Source organism: Nannobrachium achirus (genome assembly GCF_963921795.1).
Source record: "Nannobrachium achirus genome assembly, chromosome: 8".
Lineage (NCBI taxonomy): Eukaryota > Metazoa > Chordata > Actinopteri > Myctophiformes > Myctophidae > Nannobrachium > Nannobrachium achirus.
Window position 1 is genome coordinate 48,131,408 of NC_137817.1, and position 15,560 is coordinate 48,146,967.

A 15,560-nucleotide genomic window follows, 5' to 3' on the forward strand; every position below is an offset into this window, starting at 1 on the left:
CATTCTAAACAACAAGCTTATATGATGCAGACGGCAGCATCCTTTTTTCCCTCATACAATATTGGTGATTCGTTAAGAACAGTGTCATTCTAACATTTTCCAACTGTCTTTATAGAGCCTATATATAAAAGACATTGTAGCAAGCACCGTCCTAATTATGGAAGAAAAAAAAACGTCGGAGCCTCGCTGGAAAACACAGCTGACGGCCGTCGCTGAATCACGAAGCAGGCGTACAGGCTATTATAGCTACAACATTCACACTACGTCTATAATATTATTAGGAAATCCAAAAGTGTCTGTGAATGGTTTCAACGATCTCCTCCGCTCCGCTCTGCCACAGCGAGAACGAGAAGCACCCACTGGCCATAGCAGCCACCGCCACACACACACACACACACACGGGAGCACACTCTCAACTGAACGTTGCTCAACTGTCTGAACATTGCGCAGCAGCGCACATACAGTCACACACGCTCAACTGTGTCAAGTTGCGCCGCAGCGGTGCAGCGCAGCTTACACAGTCACAGAGACATCACGTTACCGTGCTGCGCTTGCCTACCGGATTATAAAAGACCGACCCGACCCAAAGCCCGACCCGTCGGGTCCCGTCGGGCTCGGGCTGAACTTTTAAGCTCTAACACACACAGGGGTGTCGCACCAAATTCTGATGCCCTGGGTACAAGGATTCACTGCAGGATTTGCACACATCTTCACAACTTTTCAAAAATAGCAGATCTACAAGCTCGTAGCGCGGCACTCTGTGCCATGCTATGAGCTTGTATATCTGCTATTTTTCAATAGCTAAAGTGATTAAGGCCCCACCTTGGCCCTTGTAACTCAGTCCCACTTTCCCCCCCTTGTGACGCCCCTGCGCGCGCACACACACACACACACACACACACACACACACACACACACACACACACACACACACACACACACACACACACACACACACACACACACACACACACACACACACACACAGACAATGCAAACACATACTGTACATACATGCACACAGGGCAGAGAGGGAATGCTGTGAGACCAGACAACAGTCAGTAATGACCTTTGACATGTGTGAGGAAGAGGAGTGCGTGAGAAGGGGCTCCGCTAGCTGTGTCCGTGTGCTGTGCAGACTGCAGGGGATAGGATGTTTGACGTATCTTATCCAGGCCCACTTGCACTACTAACACACAGGCTGCATTGTGTGTCCTTAGCTGAAGCAGCAATGCTCCACCTGAAGCACCCATGTGGACCTAGCTGCACTTTTGAGCCCATTATTTTCAAAGGCTTTTTTTTCTTAGGGGCAACGAGACTGCAGTAGCTCTGTGTAGATGCTGGTTGATTTGTCATTTAAGTTGTGGATTCACTTTTTGTAAAATTTTTAGCATGCTGTGGCATTGCGTGGGAAAGAAACTTAAGCTCCCAAAAGCTGACATGATGAACGTTTGGGGGAAAGAAGACATGTTTTATCCTTCCACCGTCTTCTGTTTGTTCATCAACATGTAAAGAGTAGTTCTACCGCATACGTAGATGTAGAACTATATACGAGTATGACCAATAAGCATAAGGAGTAGAATATGTATGCAGGTTTACACTATGACCAAACACTACAGCATGAGGTTTGGCTAAAGCTGTGATAGCAGTGAAATCTCCTGCTGTAGTGTTGACGTGAAAACTTGCATTGCAGACGATTGGACACCACTAATCACATAGCTTAATTTATTCTCTTCAGTACGACCACGTTGCTTGCCAAAAATAACTGATCTACAAGCTGGCGACGTGTTGTGACATGACACGTTGCTAGTTTGTAGAAAAGACATCAACTGCTCTACAAGCTAACAATGCGCCGCGACATAACACGCTGTTAGGTTGTAGATCAGTTATTTTTGGAAAGTGAAACGCTCGTGTGATGGACTATAAATTCATCTTAAATCCCCTCTGAAGCTTTTTCATGTCACTAGCATCCCCAAGCCTTAACAAAAGGGTTGCGGATCAAGGTAAGTTGTGAGGTGCTAGGCATGTGGATGGAGGACTTATTCATCATATCGCTTAATTTATACGTGGTCTCATGTCCGTGTGGCTAGAGCAATGGTTTTCAACCTTTTTCATCTCAAGGTCCATTATTTATTGGGCATTTTTTGAGCCACGGATCACCATTTGATGAGATTTAGTCTCTCAGTCACAAAACCTAAAAGAATATTTTGTTATCGTTGGATACGATTTTGCCCACAATTCCATGCAGTATTGATGTGGTACCGTAGGAGAGATAACAGGCAAACATTCATCAAAAATAACAATTCTTTTGCATTCTCTATTTATGTACACTTCTGTTAAATTAAGTAATGCAAATGTTTAACAATAATTTAACTCTTCAGAGTGTAAAATTAAGCCCAATGGATTTGGTTTATTCTTACACTCTCAAGCGTTAAAGATCTATAAAGGTCCATTCGGTTACCAACTCTCCATCACTAAGCTGGGGACCACCTGGAACCCCCTCAAGGACCACTGGTGGTCCCCGGACCACTGGTTGAAAACCACTGGGCTAGAGGAAAATAACAGATCTAAAACTGGAAAAAAAAAAAAAAAAAAAAAAAAAAAGTGCAGCGACTCATTCGCTCAGTTGAAGTTCTGCTATTTTCCCCTCGAGCGAAGCGTATAAATTAGCCTTCAGCGATCAGTGTGAGCTTACTGTATCCGCTCCCCGCCTCCCCCCACCCTTTCTAGTCTGGAGGGTCGAACGAAGAACGCTCCAAGAAGAAGAAGCGCGGGGACCGCTACTCCGTGCAGACGTCGCTCATCGTGGCGGCCCTGAAGAAGCTGCTGCCCATCGGACTGAACATGTGCTCCCCTGCCGACCAGGAGCTCATCAACCTGGCCAAGATCCGATACTCACTGGTACTGTGACGGGACCTAGACCACCGGTCCCCAAACACTGACTGGGGTCGGGACCCATTTGTGGGTCTCGGACACATTTAATGTTTTGTTTCCTAATTTTTTTGTTTTTAATTATTATTATTTCAAATAATAAAAAAAAAAAAAAACATTCCCCAAAAAGCTATGATTTTTATGAAAAAGAATCTAAGTAATTTCATTAATAAATAAATGAAAACCATGAATTTGAAAACCAATTTTTAAAGAAGTGTTGAAAATAGCAGATCTACAAGCTCTCAACTTTGTGAGCTTGTGAGCTTGTAGATCTTCTGTTTTCACTAGTTTGGGTCCCAGGCGAATGTCTTGATTTCTTTTTTGGGTCACGGGCGAAAAACGCTGAACGTAGACTGAATGGAAGCTCTTATAGGGCCTCCCTGGGACCCACACTACTGTAACTAATGAATAACTTTAGCCCCATTGAAAGTGAAAGTGCATGATAATACGTTTTAGATCTTCCACCATTTTGCTATTGTAAACTGTGTTCACGGGGCTAGCCCTAGCCGTCCATAAAAAGTCACATTCGATCTGACTTCGACCTGACAGGCTTCGGGTTAATCAGTATTTAAACTAAGGAACATTTTTCATTTGAGAATACCAATGACATTTGGGAGTAGCTGTTTTTGTGCTGTAGGAGTGTGTTTTTAAATGAATGTCTTCCCCTCGCAGAAAGACACAGATGAAGAGGTACGGGAGTTCCTGCAGAATAACCTGCATCTTCAGGGCAAAGTGAGTATATGCATGCTTTTTTTGTTGCTGTTATTTTTGAACTGTCAAGAGGGTGTACTATACCCTAAAATGGCTTGTCTTTTATTGCTACTGGATCTCTCCTCCACTAGTCCCTCCCTGCCATTTTAGTCTAGTTTTTATTTATTGACAAAATTGGCAGTATATTTTGTCACGTTTTAGTCATCATAAATTCGTTTTTATATAGTTTTTTGTCTGTGAAAAAAGCTAGGTGATGAATTTTTCACCATAGTTTTAGTTGACGAAATCAACACGGCTACAGAGTATAAATGATGTCAGTGCATGTTTACTGATGTCTGGACCATTGGTGGTGCTGCAGGTGGAGGACCCCGCCATGCGCTGGCAGATGGCGCTCTACAAGGAGATGTCTGGGAAGGCCGAGGACGCAGAGGACCCCGAGAAGGTGGTGAAAAGAGTGCAGGAGGTGTCTGCCGTCCTTTACCACATTGAGGTGGTGAGTACATGCACACGCACGCACGCACGCACGCACGCACACACACACACACACACCCACACACACACACACACACACACACACACACACATTCGGTCAAATCCGTCCCAAGAAGTCACCCGTTTGCCGTCTTGGGAGTGAGAATGCCTTGACTTGAGAAAACAGGTGAACTCGTTGTACATTGACCAGATCCACATTTCCTGATTCAGAAAAAATGTAATGTTTTATTCAAATACAAACCCCTTGGTTTGTATTTGAACCTTCTATACTAATAATATTCTTATGTTCTCAGTGGTAGAGCAGATGACATGATGATCATATTGTCTCTTCTCCTGTCAGACGGAGCATCCCTACAAGTCAAAGAAGATGGTGTGGCACAAGCTGCTGTCTAAACAGCGACGCAGGGCTGTGGTGGCTTGTTTCAGGATGACCCCGCTCTACAACATCCCCAGGTAACTGTTCTGAACGAATGCGTCCCACACAGTGTGTTTGTGGGTTATGGCCCTTGCACACAGACAACAACACATTTAAGCAAACACACAACACGCTTCTCTATGACCTCTTGCACACTATTTTTTTTTTATGTCTAAAGCGTCATTCCCACCGGGCACGATAAATATAACTATAACGATGTTGGCGTTCACTTCACATCAATAGAGGGTATGCGTGTGACATCATCATCATACACGGAAGTTATGCGGGAACGCCTACAGAGTGTCAAAAAACTACTTTATGGCTTTGACATCCCATACATCCAAACAGAAAAGTCCTACCTGATTGCATTAAACAACATTAAACAACGTTAAACTCACTTTTCCACTCACTTTGCCACCCGATTTGCCATTCAATTTATGCATGCGCATACCCTCTATTATGTGGGCATTAACACCATCCACTTGAGTTGAGAGCGATTGATAAAAATGTACATGATGTATGTATGTAATGTTTTCTCCCCTCAGGCACAGAGCGGCCAACATGTTCCTGGACGGATACAAGCGTAACTGGCTGGGGACGGAGGGCTACTCGTTTGAAGACAAAATGATTGACGACCTGTCGGTAAGTCACACGCTGCCCCACCTCGAACCGCGGTGGCATATCGCCAGCCTCTTCTGCATAATGGGAAGCGGGCGTCTGTTCCGAATTGTGTGTTAATTCCTGTGCCTGTGTGTGTCCTCAACGATTAGAAAGCCATGGAGGAGGAAGAGCACGAAGAGGAAGAGGAGACGGAGACGAAGCCCGACCCCCTGCACCAGCTCATCCTACATTTCAGCCGCACCGCGCTCACAGAAAAGACGTAAGGGAACTCTGAATGATGGCAGCTTCAACCACTTTATATTAGCCCTATTATACTGAGTCGTACAAGGAGTAGCAAAAATAGCTGATCTCACTTTGCGATGGGACCCAATAAATATTTAAAATGTAATAAATACCGACCGGTATCTAATTTTTCCCGAAGATCTATTAGATACATAAAAGTGTACACACTACACAGAAATGATGAACCCAGTTCTGTTGAATAAACTAAGGCAGGGGTCCTCAAATACAAATCTTGAAGGTCCACAAATATTCTTTTGAAACAGGTCCGGGTCCGGGAAAAAAATAAAACAATTATATATATATTATATATATATATATATATATATATATATATATATATATATATATATACATACCGGTATATATATATATTTATATTCGCTTATTTTTATTATGTCGGTCAATCTTAAATAGTAGGCTAAGATACAAAAAAGTACCAACCAGGGGTTGACACTATGGTCTCAGAGGCACTTGTCCGTCTGGAAAGTACAGGTCATGTTCTACTTGCCCTCAGGTCATGGCCACTTGCCCTCATTATTGTTAATTTTACATAATTAGGGATCCCTTTTTTTATTTTATTTTTACAATGGCTAATGTTTTTTTTTTTTAGTAGTTTGTTGATGCAGTAATGGTCTTTTTCCGTTTCTTTCTTTATTAAAATGGTCCTTAAATTATGACTTCACTGTCATCTGGGCTGGGGACACCTCCAAAATCATTTGGGGGCCTTACTTGATTGAAGAGAAACAACCCATTAAAGCAGGGAGAACAGAATGTTCAAAGTGGAGCAGAGATATTTTGCGCTAGTGCTCTGGTTTCTTTTAACAAACTGGGATAATCTTCGAATAATTTATGCTTGTGTCGCAACGTGAATATCGATATGAAAACAAGGTGTCGCGCGTCAGAGACGAAGCGGCTCTTGGCTCACTCTTGTACCGAGTACTGCGTGCGGCTCGCTCGCTGCTTATCCATGCAGAAAGAGAGGCAGCCGTCACGGGCCGTCGGGCCGTGGCACGTCGCGACAAACTCTGGATATAAGATTACAATCCTGCAAACGTATTCACGTTGAGGATGTTTTGCGTGAATGAAACCCCACTGATTTATAACTAGTTGCATTGTTGGTGGCTGAAGCTACTGCTGCTGCTGCTGCTCCGAAAACTTCCGCGGTCTGTGGCAACAGCCTATCAGCGCATCGTTGTCATAGAGATGACAGCCCATAATACTCTGTTGCCCGGCATCAGCCAATCAGTGTGTCGTTGTCTCTCTCTCTCTCTCTCTCTCTCTCACACACACACACACTCAGCGCATGCAATGAAAGTGAATGAATACAACGAGAAGTGGAAACAAAACGTGGAGATATTTTTCCACCTTTTTATTTTATTTTTTTACTATAATTCGTCCTGGGTCCGGTCGGCGGTGCCTCGCGGTCCGGACATGGACCGCGGTCTGCCTATTGAGGACCCCTGAACTAAGGCTATTGTAAATATTTTCCTAACATAATGGGTCTGAAAGCGTGAAAATACGCTGTAACTTATTCATCACAAGTTCTGTTCTGTTTTCTTCCTTTCTCTTTCAGTAAACTGGACATTGACTACCTCTATATGTCTTATGCTCATATCATGGCACAGGTACGTGGTTTCTCATTGGCTAAAATGGGGGGGAGAGAGGAGGGGTTATGAAAATCAGTCATCAAGGCCTGCCAAAATACATTTCAGATCAAATCAAAATTTGCTGTCAAACTCAACACTACGGAGTCTGTTGTCCCCGTTGTCATCTTGTGTTTTTGTTGTTGTCTCCCCACAGAGCTGCCACATTGGTGATGAGGAGGAAGGGGGAGAGGAGGGGTCTTCCTTTGAGGTGCGACAGGCTCAGACAGAGATGGTATGGGGGGGCCAGGGGAAGGGGGACAGGGGAGACAGCCGAAGACGGAAGCTCTCCCCGCGCAATCAGAGACCACACCAGGCCGCCACACACCCGCACATCCCCCCTCGCTGTCACATGACTGTCCTGTTCTTTTCTGTCTCCCTCTATCCGTCTCTCTCCTTCTCTCGTCCACTCACACCACTCTGTCTATCTCTCTCTGTCTCTCTGTCCTGCAATGCGGTGGACTGACTCGTGCATTCCTTTGCTGGACCTCTTGTCGTCTTGTAGTCTGATCAATGTTTCCGATCAATGTCTGATCGATTAATTTGTGTTCTTTTTTTCTCTCCCATTCTAAATTGCATGAGAAACGAGTGCAGAGAGATCTTGCAGCTAAAGACAACAAAATAAATGCAACTGAGTGGCCGCCCCGTCCAACTTCAACCTTTTTAGAAATGAGTCGCATTTATTGCCCTAAATGATAGGGCGATAAATGTCTCTCTAATAGCCCAGTTTCACTTAGTTGCACGACAATGGCGCGCACTCTTAATCCCTTAATATTAATCACTCTTAATTCTTCTTCCGTGAAAGATTCCAAAAGTCAGGGATGGATACTGTGATATATGATATATGTGTATATGAAAGCGCTATGTCGTAGTTATAGGTAAATTTGGCTACTAGCATTGCGCTTCGTTGTTTTTGTAAATCATATAGCATATACGGACAAACGTTCTTCTAGATGGGTCGTCCCTGGGTCCCCATGCCTTAAAAACAAAAGTCACTACAGTAGCTTGACACAGGCCGGGCGGCTCATTTTCTGCTGATTCAGCAATGGCGCGTCATTAAATATTTGGACATGTGTGTAGCATAATAGCCCTAGCTTTATCCAGGAGCCTAATATCTCCCCTGGCCAAGGGGGATCCCCCTTTGGTTCAGCGGTAGATGTTTGCTTCCCATGTGGGAGACCTGCCTTTAAATCAAGGTGGTTAAATTAGTAGCTCAATCACTTTGGGATTCCAAAAGGGGGCGATTATAGCAGAGTAGCCCAGAAGCCTCGACATCTCCCTTCCCCAGGGGAGGGGGGGGGGATTTCTCTTTGGCTGAGTGAGAGACGTTTATACAGCGCTCACGAAAGCAGACGTCACAACAATCTGTAGTCCGGTCCCATCTCATGACCTGACACGCAACGGACGCATTAAACGACGGGCAAGACCTCACACTCTGCAAAACAAACCTCGACTCACATCACTGTTTTTTTCCTGAGTCTTACTCACCTCTTTGTACTCACATCATGACCTCAACTCATCCATTAACGTCTGCTTTTGAGACAATAACCTCAACCACTCTCCTCGGGGCAACCTGGCGGTTTTGTTTGTCTTTATTTTGCATTGGACCTCGTTGACTTAACAAAGTCTGCCTCTCTGTACTCACCCAGGACCACAGTAAAAGCCTTGCACGGTCAACCAGACAGACTCCATTTCCCTCACCGAAACACCTCACATGCACACGAGCAGACAACTTCTTTACACTCGCGCACACACAACCAAGCACCCAAGCACTTTTACACAGACTCAAATGCACACACACACACACACACACTCACTCACACATACAGTACATACTAGCCAATAAACACGATACACGGAGGAGCTCTGTATCCAGAGAAGGATCATCCTATATATCATCCATCAGGGGGTGGGTGGCATAGGGTAGGAAGGGGGTGGGGGTTGGGTGGTAAGGGTGGGGGGTGGGGGGTGGAGGTGTAGATAGAATGCTTCGGGTTGGGTCCTTGGCATTGTGTGCTATGAGTGGGTTTGGTTATATGTGTATTAATCTCTTTTTGTCAACAGGATGGTTGTCTATAATATCAAATATCATATTCTTTGCATTGCACTAATGTGTATACTTTTAAAATGAGTCACAAATGTAGAAAGCCCTCTAGCTCCTCACGTTTTATGATAGTTCAAAGGTTATTTTACAGGAATGTCAGCATCACTAAAACCTCAGGCCTATTAGTTACGCAGCTTAATCGATAATGACTTAGAGGAAAGAATTATTCCTTTCTGAGGAGAATACTCGTCACCCAAAGTAATAATAAACTCTATTTGTATAGCACCTTTCATGTCTTGAAATGCAGCTCAAAGTCCTTTACATAGCAAGAATAAAGTGTTTTACAGACAAAAGTACAAATAATTAACAATAAAGCCAAAAAGAAAACATTAAAATAATAGCAAAAAGGGCAGTGAATCAGGCAAAAACAGTGAGGACATGAATATGTTTAACAACACAGATTTAAAAATCAACTAAAAGCAAGAGTGAAGAAATAGGTCTTGAGCTTTAAAGCTTATCTACTGTCTTAGGTGTAATGAGAGCTTATTCCAAGCTCTCGGCCCGTGGAATCAGAATGCTGCTTCACCGTGAAGCAGCATTCTGGAGCTATGATACAGTAAGAAGCAACCAACCATGCTGTTGGAGTGCATGCTGTCCGTAATGTTGAGATTCTGGTCTACTACTGTACCGGCATAATAATAAGGAGTGTGTGATCTGTGTGTCCACTCTGAGGAGAGCAGATGGGCCCTGCTGCTTGCCGTATGGTCAAAACATTTGCTTCCGCTGACTTAATGAAGAGCTGTAAAATAACGACTTCCACCACTAACACCTATTGTGTTACAATAGAAGGAGAATATAAATGTGTGTGTGCGCGCGTGTGTGCGTGTTTCTGAGCGTACACTGGAGCTGCACAATTACACTCAAATGAATAAAAAATTCTAACATTTCCAAATAGTGTTACAAGTTGTAGTCCCAAAACCTAGAAGTGAGTTAGCAATATATTCCCTCTGTAGATTCAAACTCCCCCCCCCCCCCCTTCCCAATTTAGTCATTATGTCAATTCCCTGTGAATTATAGTCCCATATCCATCTTCAACCGCTTATTCCAGAATCAGGTCGCGGGGGGTAAAAGTTCCAACAGATATTTCCAGTGTACCCTCTCCTGAGAAACCTTATCCACTTACTCCGGGGGGATCCCGAGGCGTTACTCGGCCAGTGTGGAGATGTACTTAGTCACTGCTAACTGCTAAGTAGAGTACAGTACAAACAAAAAACCCTCCCAAAAAATATGAAATCAACAGTCAAAATGGAGAAAAAAACTTTATTGCAATCACACAACATTCATTTCCCCCCCCCCCCCCCCCCAAAAGCAGAAGCAACATGTCTTCCACCAGTGTCACGCAGGTCTAGTTTGTACCAGGTCATGTGTGTGCTTTGTATGTTTGTGTATGTCTGTACAGTAAGTGCAGCGCAGGTGCGGGGGGGAAGGGGGCGGTGCAGGCCTGCTTGGCAGGGTTACATCTTCTCTCTCTCTCCTCCAACCACAGGAAAAGGAGATGGAGAAACAGAGGCTTCTGTACCAGCAGTCCCGCCTGCACAACCGCGGGGCTGCAGAGATGGTCCTGCAGATGATCAGCGCCTGCAAAGGTACACAGTTAACACCTCCTCCCACTGTAAAAGAGATTTTCATTAAACCCATTAAGGCCTGAGGCCGATTCTACAAAGTGCCCTCTAAATCAGGGGTGGGCAATTATTTTCTCCATGGGGCCACATGAACAACAGAACATATTGTGGAGGGCCGTGCCAAAAGGCAGTGCTCCCCGCAAGATGTGCTCCCCACAAACTAAACACACGGCTTTACCTCCGACTTCAGTAAATAAATACTTAGCAATCAAATTGTTTTTGTAATCCCGGCATTCGGCATCAACTTAAGCCATTTTTGGTGGGTAAGGCAGGTCGTCTTGACTACCTGCTTGTTATTGAGATGTTGATTGTCTGCTATTTTGGAATAAAATGACACATATGCATTAAACGGCTGGAATGACTACCTCATACTTTCAAATGAATAAACACTTATTCTAACACACTTTTCTCCTCTCCAGGTGAGCCAGGAGTCATGGTTTCATCCACCCTCAAGCTGGGAATCTCCATCCTCAACGGAGGCAACTGTGCCGTTCAGATGGTCTGTGGGAAGCTCTTTGTGGCCTTTTTATTTACCTCCACCCCTAGTTAGTTCAAAATAGTCTTAGGGATTCCACACTTGGGGTCCATGTGTACATCTTAGGGCATTAACGACTTGTGATCTTTGCAAGTCGACTCGACTCAGTAAAAAGTTGAGTTGAAGTCGACTTTATCGTTTGAAGACGTCATCACATCACACACGACCCCCAATTATTTTGGAGGGTCCCCAGATGATTAACTTAATGTGAAACATTGTTTTCTCACTCAATTGTAAACAAACCAATATAAAGTTTAAGTGTATAGAGGGTATCTGCACATTTCTAAAGTGCCAATTTAAGGACTTTTTAATACCTCTAAAATGACAAATTAAACATTGTCCAAATTGTCAAATATATAGAGGCAGAAATGGTGAAAATAGCCGATCTACATGCTCACAACACCTCGCGTTGTGAGCATGTAGATCTGCTATTTTCACAATAGATTTTTTTTTTTTTCAACTTCGACTTTTGACTTTCTCTGGTGGGAGTCGACTTGTGTAATGAAGTCGACTGAGTCGACTTGTCGACTTTTTCATTAATGCCCTAGTACATCTACACAAATGTTCAGATTTCAAATGTCAAGTGCTTACCCCATACCCCATATATTCCTTATAGTTCAATAAAAAGCATTGAAATCCGATCGGTGTCAGATTCTCTCCGTATGCTTTCAGGTGCGCAACCCTATCGGTTGAGGTGTATGTTGTGATCTGATATATTCTAACTCTATGAGAACATCTGACACTGATCGGATTAAAATGCTTTTGCATCTTCTGCATAACAGTGACATTATAGTAATGTGTTTTCTTTTTTATAATTTTGCCCTGGTTTAGCATAATATTTGGAGAAGAGTATGGATCTAGAATTGAGCCCTGGGGGACTTCACATGAGCTGGAGTGGAAGATTAGTTTTGTCATTGAAATATAATCTTCTTTTTCTCTTCTTCTTCTCCTTCTTCTGCACAGAGGATGCTGGAATATCTGAGGGATAAAAAGGATGTGGGATTCTTCCTTAGCATTCAGGCTCTGATGCAGACCTGCAGGTGAGTTCACCTTCTGGGAAACCATGCTCTGATTCATTATTTATTCATGTATTATTTGTTTTAATCTGACACCGATCAGATTAAAATGCCTTTGTCCATCACTTTTCAGGAAATGGAAAGAAGAGCATGTTAGATAGTATTTAGCCACAAGCTCTAGTTAATACTTTTCATTGGTTAAATATTTACAAAACCCAAAGACACGCTTCATTTGATTTTCAAAAACATATATTTTTTCATCTCTCAAAAAGTAGCAAAACTTGCCACTCTTCAAGTTCATGATGCGTGTTGTGAGCAGAGGGGGTTATCAGACTGAAGGGACCTTTATTTCTCCATAACGACCAAGCAGCGAGACGTTATCGCACTTATTATTACACGGATACTCAATAAAATGAATGATTTTACTTAAAACTAAAAACAAAAAAAAAAGTATTTCCTTGTTTACAGACTGCTGAAAGTGTTCCCCAAGTATTGCGATGGGTGTCCCCCCAGCGCAACACGGGTCGCCTTGGAAAATGTTCTGATACTGCGTCGTCTATTTCTCGCTTCAAATATTTAAAAAAACATTCTTGAGAGCAACGTGTAGTTGTAAATGACGCTTTGTGTTTGTTTACATGGCTCTCACGTTGGATACGGCGCTAAATTCACGCAATGCAGCATGAGTGCAGCAGGTGCTCTGAGCCTTTGATTAGGCAGCGGTCTGTTATAGAGCTGAGCGGTCTGTTATCAAGAAATAACACACCGCTGATTTCTGTGATTGACCAATCAGAATCAAGCATTCAACCAAGCCGTGTAATAAATAGTACTCTTGTATTTGTATAGTATGAGGCTGTATACTGTATATATTTAATTTGTGTGAGCGTTTGTGTGTGTGTGTGTGTGTGTGTGTGTGTGTGTGTGTGTGTGTGTGTGTGTGTGTGTTGGCAGTGTTCTGGACCTGAATGCATTTGAAAGACAGAACAAGGCGGAGGGACTGGGAATGGTTTCGGAGGAAGGCACGAGTAAGTAACGTTATACCGTCACACAGTCACGTGGACATAAAAGAAGAACAAAAACGTACACTTGCACACAAACCTGCCTATCACATTTGGAACAGATTGGCCCCTTTCCAGTTTGTCGTATAATGTTTGTTGTAGAAGTTTGTTGTTTCTATGTTGCACTCTTGTTCCAGTCTGTCATCCCCCCCCCCCCCCCCTTGCAGGTCCATTTTGTTACACTCTCAGGAGATATATTAACACTTGGAACAGGATTTTGCCGTGATTTTAATTTGCATCATCAGAGTGTTTTTTGACCCTATTTGTTGACCCGTATGAACCTGTTCATCATCCCGACAGCGGTGCACTCACTGTCTCTTTGTCTCCCTCCCTCTCTCCCCACCTCCACACCACATTCACAACACCTCTCCCTACAACCAACCATTCCGCTGTTCTCGTGGTACTCAGATATGGAACGTGGTAAATAAAAACCGGCTTTCATATTCTGTCTCTCTCTCCCCCTCTCGTTCTCTCTCTCTCTGTCCTGTCGCTACCTCTGTCGCTGTCTCTTTTAGTTTCTATCGACCTTCCTGTGCTGTGTAGTAGTCAATATTGCACTTCATTTCGCTCTCAAGGACCTCACAAAATCCAACTTTGAAGTCACCTCAAGGAGGTTAAACCTAAAATGTAGACGTCGCCTCCCCTACTAAAACTAGGCCTGGGCCGATATTCTATAGTCTTGAATATCCCGATCGTTTCTTGAATATCCCGACCCTCCTTGAACCGGTGTTCGTGACCATAGCAGTTGAATAGATGCATAGCATTAAAACCAATAGCTGACTCGTGATTTTGATAATCACAATATTGAAATGTATAAATGGTATCATGTCATCCAGTAGTCTAGATCTCATATTTATGTACTGTACAGGACAGTATATGAGTTATGTCGTTTTGGCTCCTAGAACATTGTAGCAACAATAAAAGGCATTGAAGATTAACATGAGAATAATATTTAAAGCATTTATACAACTCAACAACATTTGAAATAAAATAAAACAACCCAATAACATGAACGCAATATATGTATGCTATATATTGAAATGTTGTTTTTATGGTGATATAATACATTTTAGATATCGCCCAGGCCTACAGTAACTCATACACTTTAACTCATCTTTGCTCTTTTACTCTTTGCTTACATGGTGATGAACAAGTTGGATTCTGTCTCCTTGAGTGCTCTTAGAACAGATCTACTGTAACTCCATCCATGTTAGATCAGTGACTGCTCACTGATCAGCCCCCTCAAGGAGATTGCAGAGCCTAGAAACGGAAATGAATTGCAGCCAAACCCCACAATATTTTGACTCTACAGTCACATCACTCCACAAAAGCCACATGGCCAAAAATTCAAAAGGTACCTACAGTATACTGGCTACTAAGCCATCTGCCTAATACCATCACATGTAACCCCCCCCGGCCCCCACCCTATACACATACCCTAACCCCCACGCCCCTAAAACCCCACCCGTTCACCACCAGATGTAACCACCACCCTTTTGCCCAAACCTACTACTACTACTCTACTCGTCAACATTCCCTTTATGACACCAAAGGATGTTCTCTGGAGAAAAATTAATCTGCCATCACACCAATGTCATGCCTATACTGTACGTAAAATGACAATGTATTCTGTATTTATAATGCATAGTTAATTGGCATAAACTACTAAATTGAGGAGCAAAAGGTGTACAAAAAGGACATCATAAGGCATGAAGGGTGATTGAAGGCTTAATACTGTAGCGACTCTTATAACTTATACATTTGTATTACAGTTAGATTTGTAGAATTTACTTACCAGAGAGCATCTCGAGGAGGTTAACAAATTGTTGTTGAATTGCCACACTAATCCATACACTTTTCCTTCCCTGCTAATATGCCACTGTTGCCTGTGTCTTTATCGTCTACAGCAGTGTTTCTCAAATGGGGGTACGTGTACCCCTAGGGGTACAGAGGTACTACGGGGGGTAATTGAGAAAAAATGGAAAATGGAAACATAATTTATTTTACTGTTATGTTTAATGATAAAACATTGACAAATGTATGTGAACGTGCTTTAAACCAAATTATGTAAGAACTAAGAATTACTGTTACTGGATAGAAAACAGGCTACTTCAACACAAAACTGGACTTTTG

General features: G+C 43.1%; 1 protein-coding gene across 1 annotated transcript in view; it reads left to right on the forward strand.

Annotated features, from left to right (window-relative positions):
- The window catches only part of ryr1b (ryanodine receptor 1b (skeletal)), a gene marked incomplete at both ends in the record, with an annotated part of 160,502 nt that overhangs the window by 101,666 nt on the left and 43,276 nt on the right, over positions 1-15,560 (forward strand). The window contains 12 exons of the mRNA XM_080730859.1: positions 2,731-2,901; positions 3,604-3,663; positions 4,001-4,135; positions 4,475-4,587; positions 5,095-5,191; positions 5,320-5,429; positions 7,026-7,077; positions 7,253-7,330; positions 10,686-10,785; positions 11,241-11,320; positions 12,320-12,396; positions 13,321-13,394. Coding sequence (XP_080586985.1) covers positions 2,731-2,901; positions 3,604-3,663; positions 4,001-4,135; positions 4,475-4,587; positions 5,095-5,191; positions 5,320-5,429; positions 7,026-7,077; positions 7,253-7,330; positions 10,686-10,785; positions 11,241-11,320; positions 12,320-12,396; positions 13,321-13,394 — 1,147 coding nt within the window. The remainder of the gene's footprint in view (positions 1-2,730; positions 2,902-3,603; positions 3,664-4,000; positions 4,136-4,474; positions 4,588-5,094; positions 5,192-5,319; positions 5,430-7,025; positions 7,078-7,252; positions 7,331-10,685; positions 10,786-11,240; positions 11,321-12,319; positions 12,397-13,320; positions 13,395-15,560) is intronic.